Below are 15,926 nucleotides of genomic sequence, written 5' to 3' on the forward strand. Positions count from 1 at the left end.
GACATCGAGTTTAAAACAAAATAGTTTGAAAAATTAAAGAATTTCAGACATTTTCCATCGTTATACGTTAAAAAATTTATAACACTGCGTTTCAAGGATTAAAATCTATCCTCTTCTTCATGGGAGAAGACATTAAGTACATGAACAAGTACTTAAAAGATACAACTTTCGAACTAAGCATAATTTTATCTTAAATACAGTAGGAGTAACGTTGTCTTCCTGGTTCAAATATATCTCAGTTTTCTGCTGTCGTGCCAGTGGGATAGATGGTTTCGTCATACTCTCAAAATCCGACTTGATATAGATGTAATTATTATTATTTTTTTACTTTTCTTATGAAAACATGTGTCAACAGGATGCATTGAGTTTTAATATGAGAATTTTATTCTAATCTTTGCTGTTTACAAACCTTCTGGCCATGGATCTAGCGATTTTCTTCTCATTATTTAATGTCTAAACTTCATCTAATTTATAAATCCTATTAAGGTTGTTCTTCGAGATTTCAAAATAGTCATTTATTTGAAATGCTTTGAAGTGCGTGCTATAGGTCTAAAAAGTGCGAATTTTGTTCAAACTCAGTAGGGACACACCAGAGTGCCTCACACAGAGTTATTCAATATATAATGAGTAATGAATGACATTTGTTGAATAACCGGGTGCTCGGCGGGAAAATCGTGTCGGCGTGGTCGCGTAGCGACGACCACTTTAGATACCACGGGGCGGCGAGCCGGTTGGCAATGAGTTGTTCCAGATGGTCTTCTGTTTTCTGACTACCACGGAGTATTGTATGACGTTTATGATACTGCAGCCGAAATTGTGTATCCGAGTATTAGCAGTGACAGCCAGCTGACCTACTCCAGTTCTACTAACGCCACCAACACCAGTATAAGCACTCACTAGGTGCGGGAGAAGTCCAATCAGGTCACGACCGTGACAGTAGATGTTGGAAAGCAGGGTAAGCGAGATCCATGTCGATTCATGCTGAAATCTGAAGGGATGATTTAGTTTCTCCTTGAAAATTTCTTGGCTTGAAGCGGCACTTCATTCGTCATTCGATTGGTGTTAAGATTTGCTAAAACCCATCTGGATGTCCCCATAGAAGAACTAAATCTTCAATATTTTGCTTTGCGACGTGATGTGGTGAACATACATGGAGGGTTATAAATCTCAACTATGCCGAATCTTAAGATTTAACCGTCTCATGCTCACAGTAGATTAATCTGCTTGATTTATTTCATTATTTTTATATACGACACGTTTTCTTTCATCTTTAGGTTATTTTGCACTTTATTTGCATATTTAACCCCTAAAACCAACTTTTTATTAATTTACTTGTACTTTTTAATACCGTAGACCACTATTTTTGGATGAGTTTTTCTTATCGGGAACATAAAAAATTACATTATTAGAAAGAACAGACTTTATTTCACTTATTAAGAAAACTACATGTCATTATGACGATCTGTTCTTGTTTCAACCTCACAAAAGGAAGCAATATCTGCAAGAAGAAGCCACTCTGTGTTTATCTTTTACTTGTTACTGCGCGACATAAGTAGGTTTAGATTAGGTTATCATAAATATGTTACCAGTAGTACAAAAGTTAAACAAAGTTTAATTTTAAAGATTAAGTTTAAAATTTGCTACCTTTACGTGCGCTCACGTGATCTGAGGTTGTTCTTCCTTCGCCTGAAAAGCCTTCGGCGTCACCCCGCACTTCTGGCGAAGGAAAGAAGAAAACAACCCTCGAGATAGTACCTAAATTCAAGCTCAGATCACTCGAGCACTCGTTAACTTTGTATGCTTATAATACGGATGTACCTTTGTATTTACTTACTTACACAGTAATAGCAACTAGTAGATAGGGACAGAGTTGCCTCCTTCTTGCCCACATTGTTTCTTATTGGGCTGTAAACAAGCACCGATCGTCACAATGACATGTAATTTTCCCAGCCAATCAAATAAAATTTGTTATTTCTAATAATGTTGCGTTTTAGGTTTCCGATAAGATAACTCCTCTAAGAAAAGTGGCCTCCGTATAATTCAAAGTTCTAATTCACTGTAGTCTTTTAACACAATTTCTACCACCTCATTCAAAACATTTTATAACAACTTGAATCCTTCAAGGTGTGTGTTGCTATGAAATCTTATACATTTACTTTCGGCATGATTAAATTAACAAAAATTTGTTCTTTAACGTTTTAATCCAAATTACAATATTTAGATATTCATTGCAGTGTTGTGTATGGACTTGGTTATACTTTTTCTATGCCTCCATTAATGTGAGGTTTATAAATATAAGCTTTATTAGTACAATATAGTATTATAAAAAATATAATAGATAATTATTAGAATGGGTTACTATATAAAAGTAACATGGTTGGACTCCAAACCCATACATGAACAATAGAAACCTGACTGGTACGTTGTTTTACTTTTATTTTAAATGCTAATTAATTATTTGCCTAATATACAAGTATTTATTCGTTTATTTCTTCCAACGGTCAAAGCCATTTTACATTGATCAAAATCAACAGATTAGATAACACAAAACATAGCGTAACGACAATAATAACAAGAACCACCACAGATTGTGAATAAAATATATACACAATGGAATAATTTAACAAAACAATAACAAAACAAACCTGTAGATGATTGGAAAATGATGCTGTGATGTAGTTGTGAAAAACTGGGAGATTTGTAGAGGGCCGACCGGCCCGGCATAAACAAAGGTGCTCTTCCACAATAAAATTTTTCATGGCAAAGTGGCGTGTTTCATGGCAAAAACACTACTACAATACTAAAATTTTAGAAAAACTAGAGTTAAAAATCAAATTTCTGATGGTTACCATCTAAGGACTAGTCATAGAGTAATAAACCTAAAACGTTATTGCCGGGGTAGTGTCTGTCCTTAGGGCTGTCTTTGGCGATACATCTTCTTTTCACGTCGACGTTGTTCATGTCGTCGGCCTGTTGGTTGTATTGTTTTCAATCATTTCAATCCAGTTCCTGTTGGTTGGTTTGTTTGGGATTGGGTTGAATAGAGTGAAGTGAAATTGTGGAAATCGGATTGTTGTGTTAAATACTATAAGAAACTGATGTGTCTTAGCGTTAAGAATTTCGGGACGAATTAAGTAAGATAGACAATCAACATTTAAAATGATGCCGGAACAGAAGTGATCAACTTATTTTCAATTTGATTCAATCGTAGGCTTATAGGCTATTTCATTGCCGATTTTTAACCGGTTCAACAATGGGTGTTCCAGCCTTTTTCAGGTGGCTAAGCAGAAAATACCCATCAGTTATAGTCAACTGCATTGAGGAGAAGGTAATGAGTGACTTGATATAAATTTAATATCTGAAATATCATATTTGACACTAAGTAGATTTTGTGTATGATCAGAATAAATGAGGTTAGGCTAGGCTAGTTTCTGGATTACATGCTGGGATATACATAAGGAGAGAGTTAAGCCTATGTAGGCTAGGGAAGGGAATTCCTCTCCTTCAACATTAGCCTTCTGCAAGCTGGAATAAGATTCTTGCCCACCTGACTTTTGACTGCAGTTCTATGTTAAGCCACCAAAAGGCTGCAGTATAATAAGCGACCACCACCACGATTGAATCGGGGTACTGTATTATCAATTAGAAGTACCAAAACTATTGAATACAAAAACTTTTAAATTATAGGCCTAGTTATTTACAATTAATTCATGCCTGCTCTTTTAATGCATTGAATAACAATATTGCTCTAAATTAATTGAAACGAAGTAAAATAATTTGTATGTGTGGCCGCAAGTACAATTTCAATGTACATGTAATTTGTCACAAGCTGTTAGACACATTTATCCTTCAAAATAGTAAAAGTAACTAATTGATTTACTGTTTTGTTTGTGTCATAACATGCCACCTACATTTTTGAAGTACAAGATCTTTACATTTTTAGACATAAAAACAGCTAAACTATACTGTTGTCTGAAATACCTACAATGGAATTCAGTTTGACATTTTGGTTTCGGTAGTTTAGATAGTCATCAATATTATACAGTTTACCAAAACAATCAATGCTATTGGCTATTGAATCGAAAACAAATCTATAGATATTTAGAGTTCTATAAAAGCTATAACATCATGGATTTAATCATATTATATTCATAACAATCGAGTATGTTATATTTGCAAATTTTGTTATTTTAATGTTGAATTGAATTACCATAATAGCTATTTATAACGAAAACTTTATCATTTATAATTATTTGTGAACTCATAATGTTATCAAATCATCTTTGTTTTATTTCTATTTTATAGAACACACAACTCGATGGAACTTTTATACCAGTTGACTCTTCTCAACCGAATCCAAATGGAGTGGAATTTGACAATCTATATTTGGACATGAATGGAATAATCCATCCTTGCACTCATCCGGAAGATAAGTAAGTGGACCATTACTTTGTAGCATTATCAAGTTGTAAAGCTATTTACTTTGACAGGAGGATTTTATATATTTTTAATTGGGTATTACCAATTTGTTTGAATTGGTAATAATCTGTTTCTATGGACTCTTGGTCAATGCCCCAATGGTCAAGGACTCATGCCCCAGCTGTGTTATTGTCTGTGGAGCTTTAACCATGCAAAGAGTGTATCCAAGAGGAATAGAATACATGTTATTTCTTTGAATCCAAAAAGAGGATCCAGGTTGTCCTTGTGGATGCATAAATATTATGTCATAGGCCTAGTCTTCAGTCGTTGACTTCTCTAAACATTCCTATCCATCAGTTTGCCTTGTAAATACATAGCTATTTACTCGTGTTAACTCGATCTTTGATTTTTCCACTAATAAAGTTTTACTTTAAATATACATCAGTGTCTGCATTTGTTTTTTTAGCTCCTATTTCAAAGACTAAGAGGTAATAACTGAGTTATTTCTATCATTTACTATACAATAGGTTAATATTGATTTTTACAAGAAGTTAATATGCCTAATACAATTACCATATGCAAAATTAATACTTATGGACACAGCTACAGGAATGTAGCTTTGTGGGTGAGACAGGCCAATTTGTCGAACTCACACTAAGTGAGGTGTTTAACTCAGCCAGGTTTTTGTTTTTTTTGTTTTTTTTTTTTTTATTTTGTAACACATAATTTGTATAAAACAATCTGAAATGTTAAGTTATACTAGTTACTTTTTCAAAATGTTCTATGGTTTCAGATGTTCAAGCTTTGTGTGGCTGTTATTGTAGGGGATATTATAACCTTAACTTTGTTATTACATGTAAATAACATTGTATTATATTGATGTATTTATTTATTTATTTATTTATTTATTTATTTATTACATTAAGAGTATTGTTGGATTGTCTCGTTTTACGTTATAGTACTTACGCATATAGTTTTAGGCAGAATTTAAGGAATAAAAACTCATTTTATTTGTGAATATTGTTTAATCATGACTGGCAGGGAAATGACTGGAAGTAGGGATGTACTTTGTATATTAGAGATTATTAAAGAGAGTGACTTTTTTATAAAAAATGTAATTTCCTTAAGTAATATTTTACTAGGAAACATAATGTTTTGAAATTTTCTCCCTTTTAGGAAAAGAGCTACTTGTTCTCAGATTCAATCCATTCATTGCTTTTTTTTGTTTGTTGTCTCAAGAGTTCCTGTTTTCTATTGTGCTGTCCATTTTCCTCTTTGCTTTTTTGGCTTTCAAGTATAAAATTGTATGATCTGCTACAAAAAATAGTCACTTTGTGCAATATAATTTGAATAATGACTTGGACAGTTTCTAACAAATATTATTTTTCAGACCAGCTCCAAAAAATGAAGATGAAATGATGGTCGCTATTTTTGAGTGTATTGACCGACTTTTCCGTATTGTTCGGCCCAGAAAATTATTGTACATGGCGATTGATGGGGTGGTAAGTATTATATCTATTTAGCTAAGCATAGAGCATGCAAAAATATGCAACTCTTTCTCTTTTTCAGCAATAACTAGAAAATACATTAGTTAGAGCTATTTTACATTGAAAAAAATAATAATATATTAAATTAAATTACAACCTCTCCCTCTCACTCCCTCCCTCTCTCTCCCTCTATATCCCACTCCTACTCCCTCCCTCCGTCTCCCAGCCAAGGTCACCTTTACTCCCAATCAATAAAGGTGTACCACAAGGCTCAGGATTAGGACCAACACTTTTCATCCTACTGACCAACGATCTGCCAATATATCTTCAAAAATGTGGGCAAGGAATGATATAAATGGATGACACTGTACTCCTAGTTACTGACAAACAGAAAAAAAGATTAGAAATTTCATCCACATAATAATACTTACAACATGCTCCATCCTCTTAGCATTCATGTTGAGTCTGGATGACCGAGTTCCAAGACTTCATATCATGATCTTGTATCCCAGACCTCACTATCCATATCATTGTGTTAGAGCTCCTCCTATTGTCTTGCTTGTCTGGTCTTTGCTCTCTTTATTTATTTACTAGAATTTTTTTTCTCCTGGTCAGGATCCTACACTGGCGCAGACATCTTCAGTGCAGGCTGATACTCTTATCAATCCCCAGTATCACTGCTTTTATTACTTGTGGTTTTGACTTCTTAACATTGGAGGCATCGCAAGCACATCATATAAAACCTATGGTTGTCTCCTTCATTTTCAATTGTACCTGCTCTGTCCAGTACCGCAATCTTACCTGACTCAAGTAGCTACAAGAGCATTCAGTTTTTTTAAAAAGTTTCCAATCAGCAGAAGATGAACTTGTAAAACCTGAATGTTCAATATGCACCGATTGAACTACAAGCTGAAAGTAATACGACTGTTCAAGACCAGAATAGTGTCACTTATCTGGGATTTCTGGTGATACAGCTTCTTGGAAAGTGGAAACATTCACATTGTTCATCACAGAAAATCTATACTTGCTGCCATCTCAAGAATGTATCAACCTCTGGTGTGTGTGTTTGTATGTGCGCGTGCGTGAGTGCACACACATGCGTGTGAGTGAGTGAGGCAAGTCTTACTCTAAAGCACACAAAAGCTCATGGTGCGCATGTGGTTGCGTTGTGGCTTATATTAAAGTCACTGGCAACCACAACTTTATCATCAAACATACTTCTTAAGGTGTCCTCAAAATTATCAATCAGTGTGTGGAAGTTTTGAACATTTCAGTTAAAAATGAAGAAGCATCTCGCAAAGTTTTTTTTTTCCCCCCCCCCTTGGGGCGGCCTACTGCCATGCACTTAAGCCTCAAGGGCTTTTTGCACACCCCGGAAACACACCATGAGGCCCACCAGTCTACAACTTCAGCAGTTCAACAAACCGCCGAAAACAACCTATCAAGTCCTCCTGGCAAAATTCACCACCCCTGTCCAAACTACCAAAGATGGCATACCGCTCTCTTGCTATTGCAGGGCAATCAAAGAGCAGGTGCTCAGCAGTCTCCTCCTGCTCATTTTTTTTTTTTTTTTTTTTTTTTTTTTTTCTTCCTTGGGGCGGCCTACTGCCATGCACTTAAGCCTCAAGGGCCTTTTGCGCACCCCGAAAAACACCATGAGGACTACCAGTCTACAACTTCAGCAGTTCAACAAACCGCCGAAAACAACCTATCAAGTCCTCCTGGGAAAACTCGCCACCCCTGTTCAAGCTACCAAAGATGGCATACCGCTCTCTTGCTATTGCTGGGCAATCAAAGAGCAGGTGCTCAGCAGTCCCTCCTCCTGCTCATTACACCTTCCACAGAGCGGATCCTCCTCCTGAAGGATACCAACTCTGTGTAGATGCTTCTTCAGGTGACCATGCCCCGTAATGAGACCAATGACCTTGGAAGACATTGATCTGTTTTAATGAGAGAAGGTCCGAGGCCACCTTGGAGGAAGGTGACTGTAATACCATTCTACTCACTCTCAAACCCGGATGCAACCTCCACCTTCTCCCATGCTCCGCGCGAATCCATTTCGAGACAACCCTAGAGGATTCACACCTTGGAACACCGCAGAATGGTTGAGGGCCCGTCATAATTGTTGCTGAGCCCTGGTTGGCCAGGGCATCAGCTCTTTCGTTCCCAGAAATCCCCTTATGACCAGGAACCCAACAAACGGTTACATTGTTGATTCTGGCAAGGGAGGAAACGGTCTGATAGCAATCCCAAACCAGTTTGGATTTGATTGCGCAAGAATCCAGCGCCATCAGCGCTGCCTGACTGTCCGTGAAAATGTTAATCGTCTTGCCCCTATATCGCAGACGAAGATTCTCACGAGCACATTCCATAATGGCTGCGACCTCCGCTTGAAAGACTGTCGGATACGGACCCATAGGAACCACCAGCTCCCTACATGGTCTCACTCCCAGAATTCCAGCACCTGTGCCGCTTTTTGTTTTAGAGCCGTCTGTGTACCATTCGAGCTCCGCTGGTGGAAGAGGTTGCTTCCCCTCTGACCAATCATCCCTTGAGGGCAAAATAATCCTAAAGGGTTTGTCAAAGGAAAACTTTTGTGGCATCTGATCAGAGATCATATGCAAAACATCCTCCTGTATCAGAGTGCTAATTCTGCAGTGCCCACCGCTGCAGCCCGACCAGAATCCCGTCTGCTGCAGACAGTAGGCACTCTTCCTGGCCATAGCTCGAATGACAATGTCCAGGGGGGCGAGATTAAGACAACAGTCCAGAGCCGCGCCTGGCGCACTAGGAAAGGCCCCTGTGATAGCGAGGCAGGCCATCCTTGGATACCTGCCAAACGTGCTACCACCGTTTTGGCTTCCATTTTTGGCCACCATACGACAGCTCCGTACATTAGTGCAGGTCTGACCACGGAAACATAAAGCCAGTACAAGAGCCTCGGCTTCAGTCCCCAGGGCCCACCTATCACACGTCTACATTGCATTAGAGACCACTTACCCCTGGCAATGACCCTTTCTAGATGAGGTCCCCAGTTTAGAACCCTATCTAGGATCACGCCCAGGTACTTGACCTCAGGCTTCAGCTCAACGGGTGAGCCTTTAAATAGAAAAGGACCAATGCCCTCCATCTGTCGCCCTCCTGGTAAAGGCAACCACGGCAGCCTTGGTGGGGTTGACGGTGAGGCCAACCTTATCACACCAGTTTCCCACCATGTTCAGAGCAGCATTGGTCAATTCCGTGATTGTTGTGTTGAACTTGCCACTCACAAGAATCACAATATCATCTGCGTACCCTTGTGCAAAGACACCGCTGCTATTCAAAGAATTCAGCAGGTCATCCACAACCAGGTTCCACAGAAGAGGAGAGAGAACGCCGCCCTGCGGACAGCCCCTCGTAGCCTTTGCACTAACACTTGCTCCCATGAGGGTTGAAACAACAACCCTGTCCGTGAGCAAGGCCCCTATCCAGTCACACACCTGACCATCAACGCCACGTCCCGAGACCGCATTGATAATCGCCTGACTGGCTGTATTATCAAAGGCACCTTCAATGTCTAAAAAGACTCCTATGGCTACCTCTTTTGCCGCCAGCGTCTTCTCAATCCTGCATACCAATTGATGCAGGGCCGAGTCGCATGACTTTCCTGGAGTGTAGGCATGCTGGTTAGGATGCAAAGGTCGCTCCAGAAGAGCTCCCTCCCAAACAAACCTGGCAACCATTTTCTCCATGGTTTTGAGAAGGAAGGAGGACAGGCATATTGGCCTGAAAGACTTCGGCCGATCCATGCCCGCCCTCCCCTGCTTCGGTATGAACACCACTCTGGACACTCTCCAGGGTAGTGGGATGTACCTGAGAGCCACGGAGGCTCTGAACAGTCTGCACAGCTGTGGAAGGAGAATGTCCAATCCCCGCTGCAAGCAAACCGGTCTCACCCCGTCGCCCCCAGGAGCCTTGTAAGGACTGAATGAGTTAATAGCCCACTCAATCCTACTGAAGGTAACAATACGGTGCGCCAGACTCCACTGCGAATGAGTGGCGCGACCCGCATGTCTCCCCTCACTTTCGGGTGGTTGTTCACCCTCATGAAACAATACAGTCCGGGAAGTGTGTTCCCATCATGACTTTCAGAACTCCTTCCGGCTCAGTAATGTAAACACCTTGATCGTCCTTGAGACTACCAAGCGGCGAGATGGGATTCTTTGCCAATAGCTTTTGCAACCTTGCACTGCCCTGCACACTGTCAATATCGGTGCAGAGCTTCTTCCAGGCTAACCTCTTAGCCGTACGAACCTTGCGGTTGTACAGTGCAAGAGCCTCGTGGTAGGTGTCCCAAGTACCCCAAGTTTTGGCTCTCCTGAATAGAGCCCTGACCCTCTTCCTCAAAGAGGCCAATTCAGAGCTCCACCAGGCTTACCTTAGATCTGTTTTTGTTTATAATCGGGCAGCTGAGATCGAAGGAGCCGACAATCGCAGAAGTTAAACCGTCAGCAGATTCGTCAAGCTGCGCCGCGCTGTGAATCCGTTTCCCATTAGTGGAATCAGAATCCAGCCGTGCCCTGAGGTTTTCCTTGTAGGATACCCAGTTTTGTGTTCCTCGGATTCCTATACTGAACTTTTTCCAGCATCTGTTTCACCGATCTTAAAACAGATGTGAGCATGATCAGAGAGGGAAGGCTCGTCAGGACACATGCCAGCCATGCATCCGACCAGCCATACCCTCCGACATCATGGTCACATCTAGCACCTCCCTTCTTGTCCTCGTGCGAAACGTGGGCACATTTCCCACATTTGCGATCATTAGACTACGGGACATTATGTATTCTAGAAGTAACTTACCTCTGTTATTAGTGTTGGTGCTGCCCCACGCCTCGTTGTGCGAGTTGGCGTCGCATCCCACCACCAGTTCCGCTCCACTCCTCCAACATGGTCCACCAAGGCAGCCAGTTCCCTGGAGGGCGTGGACTCCCGCATCATCATACGGTAGATATGATGATGCAACTAGCAGGGCTCGTCCAGTACCAGCCACCATCAACCTGACTGTGGCGAGATCCCTGCAACAAAATTCCAGAACAGGAATGCTGTCCACCTTGTTGCTTACAACAATACATGTCCTGGCATTTTCAACCTGGGCAACTAAATATTTTCACCCCTGTCATTGAAAGCCCTGATATTTTTCCCTTGCTGATCCAAGGTTCCTGTATCAGAGCCACGTGAAAATCTTCCGACAGGAAGCGTCTGCAGAATAACAGCCGAGGCAGCCTTATTGTGCTGCAGGTTGATCTGAAGAACCTTGATCCCCATGATCAACCGCCCCACCCGCGCCATCAGCTGGACCTGCTCCACACCAATGAACACCCTCCAGCCCCTCCCCTTAAGAGTGGTTGAAGACTGTTCATCTATTAAAATTACAAGAGTTCTGGAATGTCCCGTGTGGACATCTCCAACAACCCTCCAGTCCGACACAGAGATCCCAGCATTCTGTTTATTAATGGCCTTGAGAATGGTCGCAGAGTCTCTTCCCGGCCATGGGACCATCGACCCTTAGGAAGACCTTGGTAGATCTTATGAGGTCTTTGTAGTCCCCACAGATCACCCCTATTCCCCCAGGGCCACCGATCCCCAGCCCCGGAGCCAGACCCCGCAGCCAATCCCTGGTCTCGTCATTGCCACAAAGCATGACGAGAGCCCCCCTTTCGGGGAAACACCTTTTGAACTGCAGGCACACACCCTCTGCTGAGAGTACCTCATCGAGAATGCGCCCCCGAAGTTCCATAGCCTCCTCCTCTGAGAGGCGCCTCTCAGGAAAGTTAGCAGGGACCAAGACTAGCTTATGTCCCGTCAGAAACTTCCCTGAATGTTTCTCCCAACCCCTCCTCCGTTGAGGGATTGGTACTCGTCGCATGCGCTGCTTGCTCAGGAGGTGCGGTCGGGCGCCTCTTCGGCAGGGGTTTTTCCGCCGAAGAACCGCCCGAGCGCCCTCTCTTCCCAATAGGAGTAGAGACCGCACCTGCAGTTGCCTCCGGTGCTGCCTCCCTCTGTCTTTTTATCTTTCTTCTTTCATTGGCCGACCTCTTGCCCGTTTGCCTCCTCCATTGACTGTCCGGAAGCCAGGTGCCGTCGGCCTTTTTCTGCTCCATCGCCCAACGCTTGCGCAGTTTAAAGGGGAGCTTAAGGTTGTAGTCCATTTACACATGCTCCAGTGTCTGTGTCCATGGACTCAACCCTTCCGCTAGCATCATCGAGTACTACATCGTCGTCGATGGTGGTAGCGCTAGAAGAACAGGCAGATACATCCAAGGCCTGGGTGCCGGATGCAACTGCCCGTTGCAGTTCTTCCAGATCTAAATCTGTTGGTGTTTTTTGTTTATTTTTAAAAGACTCCATAAAAGGTCCCACGAGTACCGAGGAAATAACAGTCCACCCAGCCAGAGCCCCGCATGACCAGGTAAGGCTATTTACGCTTGGGGGGGCGCCCAACCCCCAAGGGCTCCGTTTACGACGCACAACCCCTGCGCCATGCATCCCTTAGGCACGGGTCGCTTCACACCGTGGGATTGGGGTGCCCTCAGTCAAAAACAAGTTTTTGTGTGTGGTGCGATTCCAGGCGGACCCGGACTGGCACCACTACTGCGCGGCGCCGAGGGCCGTCACCGCGCAGAGTGCACACTCGAGACACTACCCTAGATCCTGGGGTTTTGTTGACAGCAGGGCCACCCTCAAGCAGGACGCTGAATAGCGTTTATCCGGGCCCAACCATTGGTTAGATGGTTGGATTCGGATCCCCCTTCGGTCTTGAGCGACACCTTGGCGGTGCCGCCCCTGGAGAGGTACTTTCCCAGTTTCATTTGGGATTGACCCGAACTAAGGTCAGCCCGTCTCCTAGACCTCCTGCTCATTACACCTTCCACAGAGCGGATCCTCTTGAAGGATGCCGACTCTGTGAAGATGCTTCCTCAGGTGATCATGCCCCGTAATGAGACCAATGACCTTGGAAGACAAATTTACATCTGCAAACCTGACCAACACGAATCCTTTCCTAATGCCATGCATTTCAGCTCCTCTTGGATTTGGAGTTCAGAAGTCACTTTGAATCGTTCTTGTTTTGGTAGTGCTCACTGATGATCAGAAGGTCGATGCGTTTCCCCAGCATGTAAGATCTGAAACACCAAGTTGACGTCCATATATCAGCATCAGCAAACACAACCTGTCTCATCTCTCACTCAACTGTACACAAAGTTTTTATCTAAAGGCTTGATAACATTGACTAGCTGAGGGTTCTTCTTGCAGCTACAATCACCAGATTTAGGATTAGTTTTTGTGTGTGATGAGTGATTTTCATGTGACTCTTCTCCAACTCCGGATAATATTACTTATCATAAAACAAAAAGAAATGGAGAGTTATAAAGTTGTTTATTGTTTACATTTCTTTCATGAGTGGTAAAGTTTTCTGTATTTTCAATGCACAAATATATTTTCAGGCTCCAAGGGCTAAAATGAAACCAACAGCGATCAAGACGTTTTCGAGCTTCAAAAGAAACAGTTGAGAAGATTCAAGAGATAGCTCGTGTCAGGAAGGAGATGTCAGCCAGAGGACTGATTCTGCCCCCAGAAAAAGCAAAGGAAGCTCATTTTGATAGCAACTGTATTACTCCAGTAAGTGTTTATGATATGGTTCCTGTGTGATTATAATTAATCCATTAATTTTAGAAAATAATGAGTAGATAAGTTTTGTAGTTGGTTATAGAAATTCCAACATTTACATCAAAGAATTAAACTATAATTCCATCTAAATTTTATCGTAACAATATTATAAATGCGAAAGTGCTTTGGTTTGTTTGTTTTGCTTTCGCACGTAAACTGTTCAACCGATTGTACTGAAATTATACATACACATTCTTACTGTCCCTGGTATGAATATAGGCCTATTTGTATTTTCAAATCCCTCCGGACTATGCCCCATTGGTCTTTAAAGTAGCGAAAAGTTCAAACTTGGACTCTAAAAGTTGTGAAATATTAATTGAAAGAGCCTGTCAAATACGTAACTAACTGCCTCAGTTTATAAATTGTTCTATGATAGCACAACTACATGTTCAATTAATTTAATCACTATTTTCAATTCGTTTACATTTAGTGTGTAAATCCTCTAAGGGGTAACCAATAATTTTCACACTGTTTTTAGTTTTCAACTATTATGTGAGTACTCATCTACCTTAGAAAATATTCTAAAACGATAAGCTGATAAAAATTTGACTCTGAAGACTCCTTTTGAAGCAGTCAGCAAGAACTATGCTAAATGCAAGTTGAAGAAATTAGAGAGTTTATATTATAATTTAATAAGTTTTGATAAAATTTATCGTATTAGAAACAAATAATAATTCTACATTTATAAAGTATTCATATAGAATAATTGTTTAGTACATGAATATAAGGCACATTAGAACACTAAGCTTATTTACTTATTGAACTAATTGATTTACTCAGAAAGAAGATGGGCTCTGCTGTAAACTGATTGATTGCGTTGTAGGGGCACACCATTTATGGCACGGTTGTCTAATTGCCTCCACTACTACATTCATGACAGACTGAACAATGACCCAGGCTGGAGAAACATCAAAGTCATCCTCTCAGACGCTAACGTGCCAGGGGAAGGTGAACACAAGATTATGGACTACATTCGGAGACAACGAGGTGATTGTTATAAATATTAAGTAATTGTGGTAACAGATTTCATTATTTTCTTCCAGTACACAGCCATCTTGTTTGTGTTAGCTGGAGGAGGTTTTTGAATTCCTTTCAATTTAGAAAACATATAAAAAAACTTTTAACATTAATTATATAGCATAAGACATTTTTCCTTGAGGCTTGTCTTCTTTATACTCAAATTATATTTCAGGTTTATGTGAAAAGTAACCAGTCTCCTTTTGCTGGGCCGATTATTAAGCTACAACTGACTCAGGTCGGTTATGATGCTAAAAGGGGGACCCATCTGAGACTGCCATCACGAGTCACAGCACTTCATTTTGTTTTTATTATATAAGTGTCTCAGATTGGTTATTTTTACGGTGGTATAAGGGAGATCCATCTGAGACTGCCATCAGGAGTCACAGTGCTCTGTTTTCTATGTTATTACATGTCCTCGTGTCACATTCACTATTATTGAGCTAAGAGTTAGCATGAAGTTTTGCCATATACTTGGCCTTTCTGTTTCATAGATAATCCCTTTGATACAATAACCTTTTGTTGATAACCTTTTGTATGGATGATACTCAGATAAAAGAGTGGTTTAGACAATACAAAAATAGCCTCATTTGAGTTAGATTGACCTGTGACCTGGCTGAAGTACAATGTCCAGAAATCTTGTACACATTGAGCAGGTTAGTTTGCAGTAAACAAAAAAACTGTCAATTAACTGTATGGGAGTTGGAGAAAGATCTTGACATCTCAAAATCTGCAGTTCATAAAATATTATATTAAGATTTGGAAATGAATAATTACTTCTAAATTTCAGGAAATTGCAGGATCGCGGGTCACTCTCCACTGAAACATGGCCATCTTGAATTGCTAAAATCTTTATCTGAAGATCATCTATAAACTCGTTATCAAACGGGTTTTGTATCATAGAGATAATCTCTGAAGCAGAAACGGCCAAGTTCCTGCAAACTACTTTTTAAGACTTGAGTCACATTGGAATGCAATGCTGGCACATGTAAACAGTACACTGTGACTATGGACTGGGCGGGCTCAGAGAATGCCTGGTGGTGGTTTCGGTAGGAAACCATAATTGATCTGAGATAGAGTCGGTTGCGTTTATAATCTGCCACCAAAGGGAGTTCAGATACTTTTTAGACAAATCTTGTTCATCTAAAAAAGAACCTTTGTTAGAATTGGTCAATGTTTTAATAATGTAAATGGAATTTATGTTACTGTTGTTTATTTAGAATAATTTTCATAAGAAACTGCTGCAATCCTGTGATGACATTATTTTATATTTCTTTTAGAGTAATGATGAAAAATCAA

The 15,926-nt window shown here is 40.9% G+C and overlaps 1 protein-coding gene across 1 annotated transcript; it reads left to right on the top strand.

The window, feature by feature from the left end:
- Positions 1–2,990: 2,990 nt before the first annotated feature.
- On the top strand, positions 2,991–14,644 carry LOC124373014 (5'-3' exoribonuclease 2 homolog). The gene is given in 6 exon segments (XM_046831424.1): positions 2,991–3,328; positions 4,306–4,433; positions 5,810–5,921; positions 13,388–13,405; positions 13,407–13,562; positions 14,435–14,644. Coding segments are annotated over 6 exon segments (672 nt in total). The 5' UTR covers positions 2,991–3,253; the 3' UTR covers positions 14,618–14,644.
- The last annotated feature ends 1,282 nt before the right edge of the window (positions 14,645–15,926 follow it).

The sequence above is a fragment of the Homalodisca vitripennis genome, unplaced genomic scaffold (assembly GCF_021130785.1).
Source record: "Homalodisca vitripennis isolate AUS2020 unplaced genomic scaffold, UT_GWSS_2.1 ScUCBcl_4607;HRSCAF=10882, whole genome shotgun sequence".
Classification (NCBI taxonomy): Eukaryota; Metazoa; Arthropoda; class Insecta; order Hemiptera; family Cicadellidae; genus Homalodisca; species Homalodisca vitripennis.